General features: G+C 39.3%; 1 protein-coding gene across 3 annotated transcripts in view; it reads right to left on the bottom strand.

The window, feature by feature from the left end:
* ARHGAP17 (Rho GTPase activating protein 17) overlaps positions 1–12,337 on the bottom strand; it is a 48,728-nt gene that overhangs the window by 14,230 nt on the left and 22,161 nt on the right. For all 3 annotated transcript variants that reach the window (XM_075718546.1, XM_075718548.1, XM_075718547.1), the window contains exons 2-10: positions 11,432–11,471; positions 6,876–6,980; positions 5,980–6,056; positions 4,794–4,905; positions 4,516–4,592; positions 3,565–3,676; positions 2,714–2,782; positions 2,472–2,553; positions 239–366 (exon numbers count right to left, since the gene is read on the bottom strand). In XM_075718546.1, coding sequence (XP_075574661.1) covers positions 239–366; positions 2,472–2,553; positions 2,714–2,782; positions 3,565–3,676; positions 4,516–4,592; positions 4,794–4,905; positions 5,980–6,056; positions 6,876–6,980; positions 11,432–11,471 — 802 coding nt within the window. The remainder of the gene's footprint in view (positions 1–238; positions 367–2,471; positions 2,554–2,713; positions 2,783–3,564; positions 3,677–4,515; positions 4,593–4,793; positions 4,906–5,979; positions 6,057–6,875; positions 6,981–11,431; positions 11,472–12,337) is intronic.

Genomic DNA, 12,337 nt, shown 5'->3' with positions numbered 1-12,337 from the left:
TTGCCATCTGACAATGTTTTAGCTCCCACTCACCCTTGGCCCATTCCTAATTTTTCACTCCAGGTACGTTCATCTCTAAGATACCTCAAATAGTGCTGAAGGTTATTCTGTTGCAAAAGATTTATCTACACTAATGAACAAAATTACTTAAGCAACTTGTTAAAAAGTACAGACACCAGTCCATGAGTTTGAGCTCTTTTTTCCTGTCCTTCATAGCATGTGATAAAGCATTACCTACCTCCTCTCTCATTCCCGTTTCCAAAAGCATCATTACGCAGGCTTCAATAGGGACTGCAATTTCACGACCACTGCGCTTGAGATGCTCTTCTAATGGAGTTCCAAAAGCTGGTTTTTCAGTCCATTTGTCTAGTTGGAGAGTATCAAAACACTGAGCAAAATATCTAACAAACACTTGAATTATTCCCAGACAAGAAAAGAAGAAAGCCTGCAGTACAGCAAAGAAATTTTCAGAATACAGTAGCGGTTTTATAGGCCTTGATTGATAAAGTCCCTTATATCACAAGTAAAGAGAAAATGAGCCTGCTGGTGCTCAAGGAAAAAAATGCCAAAACTTCTGCATCTTTCTGGATGGAATATGACACACAAATCCTTTGTGTAACTGGAAGTGCATGTCCCGCTAGGCCGCAACACAAGTGCCACCACATGGCTGTAAGTTACATAAATTCTGATTTGCCAAGACACCAAAAGGCTTAGGTTTGCAAGAATCTTGGAGGAAACTTTTGTCCAGATTGCATGACCTGGGCTGATCTTAGTTTTAACTGTATTTAAGGTGGATAAAAACTGAGCTGTTAACATGAAGTTTATTGCTGATTTAAGGAATCAGCAACTTAAAATGGATGTTAACAGCCCCAGTGTCTTACATTAGAATTACCACATTAACAGCCCATCGCTAATGCTTGCACAAATTTTCAATTCAGTTTCTCAATTGTTGCTTAACTCCGAAAGTTAAAATTGGCACAAGTTTCTCCAAATTGAATGTGAATTTCTTGTTTCCTACAATTTATTTTTTCACCTATTTCTGCTGTCTTAATTTAAAAAATGCAGATGTAGAAGGTTATTGTTAGTACAGATACATTATTTCTTTTATATGGAAAAAAGGTCAAGGAAGATGAAGACTTTGAAAGAGTCCTCTTCAATGTGTTTCTGCAAAGGATTTAATTTACCCTTTTTGCTTATGAAACTACATCAGCTACATCCCTCATAAGGCTTTAGTTCCTCTCATTACCACACCATGAGAGGAACATGTCATTTTCTCCAGTTTTGCAAGTTACAGCAAACATTAGGAACAGCAAGCTTAGTAATTGTTCAAAGTCACAGTAATATACACTACAGCTGGGAACACAACTGAAGTCATGCCCTACACTTAGATGTTAGTTACTGGACCACTCAGACAACATGCCTCCTAGCCCACCTTCTAGGATGGCTAAACTGTTCTGAAGCATTTGTCATATCAAAAGTTTGTACAAGGCAGCTAAGCAACAACAACAAATTTAAAGCAGTCATTCATAAACAGAGAACCCTCCACACAGCCATAACGCAGCCCTGATTCCATGTAAGCATCATCTGTTTGCATTACCTCGCCTCCCATCAGAGCTACAGAGTACAGGTATTCTGTATCATCTTTCAGCAAGATGCTCATATTTCTTGATATATTTAGTTTAACGGTTCATCTTTTACAACTTGCATGTAGTCCACAACTGAAGATACTTGAGCCTTGCTCAGCTCAAATTATACTTTCCTCAGACTTTGTTCAGCCTACTTCTTGTTCAAAGCAATTAGCAGATTAAGAGACAGTATAGCCAGTATTAAGGATAACAATTTCAACAACACACAGTGCATCTTCATACCAAACCATTAATGATACACCTTAACTCCCATTGACAACGGAAAGCTTAGTAGCACAGGGAAAAAATGAAGCTGTATTACTCGCTTTTAACTGCTGATATTCAACACAATAATGCGAACACGCCATTAGCCAGCTGTAGTGCAGTGTGCACCCAGGGAAAAAGGGTTGCATTAAAGAAGGAAAAAAAGTCAAGTTCCTTAGAACAAGGGGAGTTTTTTCTGGTAATCACCTAGTAATAATTCAAGAAGCAAGGACCCTAAAAAGTTCCTAAATCACAATTAAACTTTCATTGGCCTAAAAAGCCAGGTATGAATTAGCAAAAGGTCACACGATATCAAGGAAGAAGTGCAAGCAAATAGAAAAATCCTTCCTTTACCCTCTTGGGTATCAGACAGATCCTTAATATTAGTGTGTTAAAATATGGCTGGAGAAGTCCAGAGAACACAAAGATGGAATTATGCTTGGGAATGTAAAATTGTTAAGTAGATCAAAATGGCCTTATTAAATAAGTCTGCATGCAAGAGAATCAAGATAAAGGAGAAGAATATTGTGCATAGGTGGCACAGGCAAGGAGAAGCATCAGCCAGAGCACAGGTTACTTTACCTTGATGGGCTTGAATTTCGGGTAGGACCTTTTCTATGACTGCTAATGCTTTTCTATGGTAATCTGCTTGTGCTTCTAATAACTGAGAACAGAAGCCACATTTTAAAAACAAAAAGAGCATTAGCTTCTGATGAGCACATAATACAAGACTAGAAGGTTTAGCACACAAAATGTAATCTTTGAGAATTGAGCGTCTGTGCACATACGTGCTGCAATCAAAGTCATACTGAAAAAATACTCACCATAACAAAACATCTAGCATATTCCCCTTCTTTGGACACAAAGTTATACATGTCTGCTGCTAGCTGATCCTTTGAAAAAGAAAAGAATGCAAAATAGTACATCAAATTGACAGGGGCATTTCAACTTATACAGAAAGACAGAAGTACCTATGTTTATTTTGCCTGCAGTAAGTTTGAACTATCAATTCAGGCAGTACAGGAAGCCAGTAATCCACCTACTCTGCCACGTGTATTCTTCCAAGCAAAATTCGTTCAAAATGTCTAACATTGTTTTATGTAGCAAAGCAGTTGCCCGCTTAGCAATTAGCTTGTATGGCAATATGTTCTTTACAGCCAATCCCTGCATACAGAGACAAGTACCACTAAAAGGTTTTTCGTGCTCAGCCTCAACCGCAGCGTAACGCAGTATTTGACAATCGAGAAGTGAAACTGAATGTGAACTGCTCAGAACTGTAATAGTCAGAATGTTCCTTTTATGTCAGCAGCCTGAATTTCCTCCAGGTAGCTCACGCTGCATGGCTACTCAGTGGTTTGAAGCACACAGACACCCTGAACATGAAATGTTCAAGGCTAAGACACAGTTCCTTCTTATAACTGTCTCAGACTGAAACAGAAAGTAACGTAAAATACCCATCTTAAAAAAGTTCCTCATTAAATTCAAGCAATTCAGACAGATGTCAGCTAGCAATAATAAACCTTTAAGACATACAGTTTGTTAACAGCCACGTAATTTGTGACTGCAATAATCAGCCAGCCAGTTCCACATGCAAGGCTTACAGAAGCAGCCATATTCTGATTGCTGTTGTTGCTAATGAGAGGTATGCAAAGGATAGAGACTCATCTTGTCATACCTTGCATTGTTCTACTTTATTTCCAGCTTCATCCATCTCTTCCTTAAGAGAGTCTATTTTTGAAGGATGCACTTGAAAATTTGTTCCTGAAGTCTTGTGGGCTTGATTATACCTGTGGAAGAAAGGCTTCAGTCATTTAGTGAAAACAAATATTAAACAAGAATCTGCATTTATGGCTCCCTTCAAATTGGTTTCTTTTGACAGAAAACAAACCCAATAGTTTTAGAAGTTTTCCAACAGAACTAAGGAAGGTGCTTAAAATACACCATTTATGACATGCTGGCATAATTCACAAACAGCTAAACAACTGCAGAAATCCACAAGAAATCCCACATTCTCTACAACCTCTAACATGGGTGTATAATATGTGAGAACTACTAATCCCAGAAAATGCTACATAAATGGGCATGGTTTAGTCTGGTCTACCCTTGATTGGCTTAGAGTAGACTTGGTAGTGTAGGTTAATGGTTGGACTCGATGATCTTAAAGGGCTTTTCCAACCTAAACGATTCGATGATTCTATGATTAAATTATCACTGCAGTTTAAGACTGTTTAAAGGGACTTAAGGGTAAGTTGAACAACCTAGGACCCTACCAGTGAGACAGCTCAATGTAATGCTGTAAAAGCACTTGGCATGGTTACAAAATTGGACTCCTATTCCTTATTTGTTGACAACTGGAGTGAACTGGAAAGAAGATCAGTTTTCAGCATTCTTCCAATCATATATAGGCATGAAAGAGCTCCAAACTCTTGATTCTATTTGGATCTAGTAGTCATGAGTCCTCTCTTTTGAGTAACTTAAAGGTAAGTTTGTCCTTTTTCAGCAAAGTATTAACATGCATACAGAAGCATTTCAGAAGCAAGTAGCAGCATCAGAGCAGATGCCACAAGATGTCAATAAGAAGTTAACATGAATAGAAAAGAACCTAGTAATTAAAATTACTTCTTACCTTCCTCTTGCAGAATCCCAGTCCAAAACCAGCTTTGCAAGCTGTTTCCTCTGCTTCTGAATGTTCGGGATCTCTGTCTAAAACAAGAATTCAAGGCTTACATTTATTTTTAAATTGTGTATTGTAATAAACTACATTTTGCAGATTTCGTATCCACTTTCCACTACTGATGCATGACCCCTTAAAACGGTTTTATTATTAGCAATGACATAAACCCTTTTTGCTCAGTTTATGCATAAATCCAGATTTATTTCTTCAGTCTGGCTGAAGTGACTTACCTCTGTTAGTAGACACAGTGGATCTAAAACTTCTCTTTCGATCTGTACTTCATGCTGAGAGAGCTCCATTGCCAGTTTATTCTCTGCATCACCACATGTATCTAGCATTTTCCTTTAAGAATTATAGGAAGTTGTAATATGAGTTACTACTGACTAAAGAAGAAAGATTCAAAACAAAACAGCGGTGGTCCTTTGTTGTCTGCTACGCTTTTGGAAAGCTTTGTGTTGTATAAAGCAAGGCATTACTTAATGACATAAACCCAAGATGCTCTAATTTGAGATAGGCAAGGAGTGTTATTAAACCTTTGTCTTCTAAAGTTCCTTAGCCATTACAACATTTTTGGAGGCTTTAAGTCATCTAGGTGACTATACTTGGCCCTAAGGGCAGAGAAGCTAGTATTTATTTCAAAGCCCATCCTTCCATCTCACCAGATGCAGGAAAATTGCTCAGTGCAGTATTTCATTTTCTCCTAAGCCCCTTTAATGTGAAAAAAATCTTAACACCATAATGCTAAGCAATCGCATATGCAGCAGTCTCAGGTTCCAAAACCACAATTTGACCTTTGTTTTAAGCTTGTTCTAGGGAAAAAACCCCTGTTCTCTTAAGATTTTTATCCATCTTTAAATCTCCTGCAACAGCTCACAAAAACGCACACAAAGGTTTTTAAGGTCATTCTACACTGTCTCCCATCGGCAACAAGGAAACACATTTGCTCTAGGAATTCAGCATATTGACTTTCATTTGTTTCAGCCACTTTCCTGTAAGTTGCAAATATGCCAGGATAAGGAAATTGGCATTTATTTTAAACTAGAAGCCATTAATGCAAATTGGCATTATTTTAAGCCATTAACACAAAACTGCAGAATGCAGTATTTACACTAAATTTTAAACTTTAAATGGAGATAATTATTTTACTAATCCAGAAGGAGAAAAGCCATTTTCAAAAGCTTTTAAGATAGCAGAGAATCAGAATCCTCTGGAACGCAATTCAGAGCAAGCCTAAAACTTGCCCCCAGAATCACTCAAGAAGAAATGCTTGCTCACTTTTTCTCCCTTTGGATTAGAAAAGGAATCTAGAAAATTAGTTTCATTAGACTGAAAACAGCCTCTATGTACCCAAAGTCTCTAATTAGAGCCCCACAGGCATAAAATGACAGACTGCAACTTATAAAGCCAAATACTTACCCCAACAGAGTTTCATCACTTAGCTGGACAGATCCTTCTTGCATATTTTGAGCAAGAGCTGTTAGAGGAAGTTTTTTCTATGGAACAGAAGGAACAGTGCTTAGCTTAGCGCTATTCAGCCTTTCTAGCCTTCCCAGTACATCCCCTCTAAGATGCTTCTCTTCTTCCATATGGTTCCCATTACACACATAAGCAGCTCATTCTTTAAGAAAATACCAAGTCACAAAAAGTTTCAAGCCTCAAGACTCCTGTTCTCAGACACTTTGAAAAGTACTTTCTTCTCAGTCTTAGTTGGAATGACTGGCCCAAAATGTCTCTCAACTACTGTCAAAGACAACTAAACAGCTTTAACTTGAAATCTAAGCAACTAGCTTGTCTTCCGTCTCTCTGCAGAGGTTCATTCTGTGTGCCCCTGTTTTCAGGAGGTCTCTGTTATTCCATAAAGGGAGAAAACTTGAATGTTCGTTATTTCTGGTTCTAACACTTTAGAGAAAACCTACATATGGCTTTGCTACAGAGGGGCAGAAATCAAATGTGTACAGAAAAACGTTTACGGTTAATTGGAGATGTCAGTGCGCAAAGGTAATTCTAAATACGAGGAGCTTGATCAGAGTTGCAGAGTATCTTCTCTCCTTAGTCAGGTCTTATGAAAGCTGTAAGTACTCAGCACATGGCAGAAACAAGCGCGTGTCGTGACACCACTAAGGTACTCCAAGGTCATGTTACTATATCTGGATGGGGAATTACCGCTAGCATTTTACCAAATAATGTCAACACATGAGATTAAAACTCTAGAGTTTTTCTTCTCTTGGATGATTTGAGGCATTAAGTATTTAGCAGGCCAGACCATATTCAGACTAGTCTCAGAAGACAAGCCAAAGGGCAACTGTACTTACATGTCTCTTATCAGGATCTGTACCATGCTGGCCCTGAAAACATGCAATTAAACGCTTCTGTGCAATGTGGCAAACAGATCTCACAGTGTCAAGACGTCTCTCGATCTAGTTGGCAGGAGGGGGAGAGAGGAGGAAGAGAAAACAAAACAAAAAACAGAAGTTATTTTCCTGGCCTCAGCAGAAAAATCTTCCTCCTGTACCACACTTGGTTCTGGGTTGCATATTTCTCAAGTTCCACAGCTTACAGAAATTCAGATGCTTAGCAGAAGTGCCTGACAGCAAAAATGCCTGGAGATTTAAATTGCCTTTTTTTCTCAGTGGCACAGCAATTCAGTCGGAGCTTATAATGCTCACAAGACTGGAGAGTGAAGAGGGAGAAAAATGTTGCCCCTACTTTTTGTCTCGGCAAAAGAGAATCAGGTTGATACTCGCCATCTGAGATGAATGGCACATGCAGATATCTAAGGCACTAATTTAGGGAGGAAACCATGGGGAAAACTCTCATATTTTTTTAATTGTGACCTTGTAAAGTAGAAGGCTAAAGACACATCTGATTGCTCCTTTACACGGGGCCAAACCTATGTACTGCAAGCTTTCTACTGCATCTCCTTCTCTGGCCGTTAAATACAAGGACAAAGTTCCTACATGCTAAGTCAAATAGTATTTTCAGGTAGAGATTAATAGGATTCAAAAGGGATGTGGAATGAAAAAAAATAGGTGTCAATGCACAAACAAGAGTTCTGTTTATTATAGTGCATTTGAAACACGGCTTAATACATAGACTGTGAATACGACAAAGATATACACTAATAAACGGTTCTTTTAGGGATTTTAAGTAAGGAATTTGGACTATTTTATTTCAAAGAACACCAAAAGCAAACAAAGTGATGAGCACTGGGACAGAACTGCTTATGGCACTGAGCTCTCTATGCACAGCACCAAAAGAATGCTGTTTATCTGCATTTTGATGACTCACCAAGAATAAAAAGAGGCCCTTTGGAATGGCTTCTATTTAAAACGCAAGGAAAAAAAAAAGTAGATTTCATCTGTAGAAATAATCTGAACAGACTTCAGTTTTTGATACAGCTCTAAAATCACTCTTGTTACATTTTCGGGAGGGCAGTAATTCTTCCCAGCTTCCCTATCAATCATAAATACAGATTAGCTGACAGAGCAGTAATTTTAGTGCTAAGTTATTATGCCCGGTGTTAGCTCCTGTTAAGGGCACCATACCTGGATTTAAAGCAGGAGACATACCGTTGGGTTTTCCAGAGGAGGCAGACTGCTGTGTTCTAATGAACATGAAATGCTATAAATTCTCATTTAGAATGTTATACATCCAGGTAAGAATGACATGGTTTTTTCCTCCCAACAGGTTTATTTGCCACTACTACTAAAGTGGTTACAGCTGGAAGGATGTAATTAGGTCCCAACAAAAGCAGCTAGTAAAAACTACAGCTACTAAAAGGCACAGCAGATCCAGCAGAGAGGAGCCTTCAGGGGCGTGGGCTGGGAGAAGTTGCAAGGAAGAAGGTGCCAGTGGAGGGAGGCACAGGCAGACGAGGACTTGGTGGGGATCGGCACCGAATCACTGCTGTTGGACGGGGGATCTCTGTCCTGAATGCATGAGCAAGCGCAGGACTGGGCTGCCCGTTTCCTTTCATAGAATCATTTAGGTTGGAAAAGACCTTTACGATCATCGAGTCCAACCGTCAACCTAACACTGCCAAGTCCAAGTGTTGCAGATGTACAGTCTTGAGTCTTCCCTTTACATTAATATTAAAAGCAGGAATAAGGTGTCCCCTGGCCTGAGGGGCAGAAGCAAAAGCAATGACTTCACCAGCAACACAAGGACTGAAGGAAACAGGATAGTGAGAGAGGCAAACCATTTGTTAATAAAAGAGATAGGGGCAGTGCATAAGGTTAGGAGCCCAGGGGACAAGAAGAAAGGAATAGCAGACAGCAAGGAAAGAAGAGGGAAAGCCCAAGACGACAGCAGTTGTGGACAAAAGAGCTCAAAAGAGGGGAACATCAGTTCTGCTAAGCTGTAGCCTGGAAAAGCACTCAAAGCTGGGCCTCGGGGCTGTGCTACCCAGCAGCAGCCTTTGCAAGTCCAAAGGGACAGTGAAAAAGAACCATTATAGGAGGGCTGGTGAGTTGAAGGACCCATGTAAAAAGACCGAGTTTTACTGGCTACATGAGGCACTAGGGGAACTAAAAGCTCTTGACAACCACAAGATGAATCCAAGTTGAGCTGCTCAAAAAGTTTTGTAAAAATCTATTACAGTAGAGTAAGGTGCAGAGAAACTGCCCAAGGAGGACTGCTCTGAAAGCATGAGGCATTGCCTTTTATTTACAGAGCATGTATCAACAAGCTCAACTAAATCCAATCCAAAGAAGTCCGTATGAAGATAAATGAACAAGAAGGTACTGTTTGTGGGCTACTGTTGCAGCTAAGATGATTATTTTCCATTGCGTTATCTTTAAAATTAAATACCATCAACACGTTCTAAACCATCTATTATTTGTGAAAGCATTTATTTTTGCTTAGTCACGTAGTTAAGACTTCTTAAAATACTGAGCACAGTTACCTGAAACATGGTGACATCCTGTAACTGAACCATCTTACAGATCCCAGCAGACTAACACAGCCCTTGTCAGCCATGCATGGTGGCTTACGTTCCTTAGACAGACTCTGGAGCACATATATTCCCAATGGCCTCTTTTCCAGGCAGTCCGAATGCCAAACTCAAAGGGCAGATGACTGATAGGAGGAACATCACCCCAAATCTTCATGATAATATACTCTCTCTGATCTGCTTTTTAGTCCAAAGATGTCAGGAAAACCATGAAAGACATTAATCTCCATTAAGTTACCCTTGAACTGAAAATGTGACCTACAGGCCATGCTGTCTGTACCCACAGGGCATCTTCAGTGTATAAAACATCACACAATTGCTTTATTATACGCTACAAGGGCATGCCAGAAAGTGGGTCTATTGTAGAAGCCTTTCCAGTAGTGAATTATAATTGCTTGTCTTCAGACAGGAGCCCATTTAGCAGAGATACTTGACATGGAGTATTACACTTCAGAAAAGAGAAAAAAAGCTATGGCAATGCTATGTCAAAGCTTGAGCTAAATATAAAAAAGAACACTGTGAAACATGTCTATAAAGCGAACAGTACCATGCTTTTAAGCTCTTTAGTTAGATAAGAGCCTCCCTCCCCTCCACAAACCCCCAAGAGCAAACAAACAAGTGAGTAAATTCTTCCACTTGGGTGTAGCCAGTCTGCTCTGTGCCTGGGAAAGCCTTGCTTGCAAAATTTTTTTGGCAACAAGCAGCAGTACTTTTGGCTTTCACTTCTTATTACTGTCCTGCAGCTAACCAAGAAAACAGATGGGCCCTTGAAGGCTATCAAGGTGTTTTAACATCCTTTATACCATTTAATTGCACACATCTCTTTAGAAATTAAAAACAGTGTCGTCAAACTGTTATTTATGGTTCAAATAAAGCAGTCCCCTGCAAAGCAGGGTAAAGTGTTTCAGGTCAGCTCATTTCACCATTACTCAAGATGATTTCATGTCTTTGTGCTAAATTCAAGTTTCAAAGCTGATACATTCTCTTGTCTTCTACTGTAATCTGAACAGCTGGAGAGATTTGAAATCAAAGTACTTGCATCATTTGTTTGTCCGCCATGTTACACAGGTCCTGAACTTAAGCATACTAAGATGCTTTGTAATCAATTTGAAATAACCATTACACTCGAGGTCCCGTCGAGCAGCTAGCCTGACTTCCCTTGCCAATTTATGTACTGCCATTTTTTTTAAAAGTCTTTCACAAAGTAAACAGAGGAAGAAAACAATGTAGAACAAATCTGTAACCAAATTTGTTCCACGTAATCAGTCAACCTTGTTAATCTAACAGTTGCAACTCAAATTCCACCATGAAAGTAATGTTTGATTACATGGGATAGTTTCAAAAAGATGACAAGTCTGCAAACAAATCAAATGTCAGTGTGACAAATTTGAGAACAAATACCACAAGCTAAACAAGAAGCATTTGTACATTTATTTAGAGCAATTCCAGACTTTCAGAAAAAGCTGACATTATCTGTTAGCAAGCAGTTGGCATGCTTTTTGCCACTTAAGGCCCAAGTTGACCTCTTCAAGAGAAACAGAGATGAAGACAGAGACCAGCTGTGCCTGATCACAGTTTCTTCCCAGCTCATCGTCCTCCACCAGACAGACTGGCAAGTCATTAGCACTAATGGTTCATAAGCTTAACAGGCTAGTTCATCTAATTAAAAGCAAAAATGCTTCCTCCTTCACTTTATCAAGCAATATGATCAGGTTCAGAAATAGAAGTACCTGAGTTTTTCCACTCAAATTGTATCAGTTTTTTCATGTGCTGAGAAGTCAGCCAAAGACACCCTTGTTTTCATCCCTGTCATTAGCAGTATTTTTTTTTCCCCACATTAGGTACTCCACAAAACTCAGAAGGCTCAAACTTCACAAAGAGCATTCAAAAAAATACAAATTAACTGTGTTACAATACCTGCAACAGGTCTTCACTGAGCACCTCTGTTTTCTCAGCCCTAAGGGAAGAAAAAAGACCATTGTCAGACTAATTTGCACATTCAGGGTCACAGATTGCTAGAATGCTTTCAACAAAACCCATTCAGTTTCAAGTCATAATCCCATTATGACCAATGCTGCCAACACCAACGTGTACAGGATGTTGTAGGCAGCACTGGCTCCCGGCCCCAGCCAAGGAGTGAACATGGATGGCTTGCCCAGCACAGGGTGCTTGGGAAAGCCCAGCATTCCTGGAATCCCCAGCCCACAGCACAAATCCACCGCACCAAGTTCTAACGATATTTCAGACGGCACATGGTTTAACACAAAGTGAACTGGAATCCTAAGTAATTTCACTTGAATGCAAAGATGTATTGAAGCAACTTGAATTTCACCCCATGTTGTTAATCAGGTCATGTTATCAATGCACTTGAATGTAAAGCAATATAAAGACATGAGAAAAGCAGGACAGCCAACTTCGTATTTTTATATTTTACCACTGCAGAGCTTTATCAGTCAGCAATCGGTGGAAATGGTAGCCTCAACACCTTCCCTTAACCTTACAAGCCCACAACCTTCATCAGGTATCTCCCATTACCTCATTTTGCTGACTCCCATGATTACAAAAGAATAGAAAAGATTTATTACTTAAAAAAGATTATCAGAAGTTAACAGTATTCCCAGTAAAGGTCTATCCTCAACAGAAAAATGTCTAAATACTGACACATACTTCCAGACAAATTATTAACAGTTGTTACAAACATACACAAACCTTTACACATACAGTTCCACACCTTTTCCCAATCCCAGTTTATACATAAACTTTGAATTGTTTAATGTTGACACAGATTTGTTTGGTGTTGACTTATTTGCTATAACACTGCTT

Source organism: Pelecanus crispus, chromosome 11 (assembly GCF_030463565.1).
Source record: "Pelecanus crispus isolate bPelCri1 chromosome 11, bPelCri1.pri, whole genome shotgun sequence".
NCBI lineage: Eukaryota > Metazoa > Chordata > Aves > Pelecaniformes > Pelecanidae > Pelecanus > Pelecanus crispus.
This window is presented reverse-complemented; position numbering and strand designations above follow the sequence as displayed.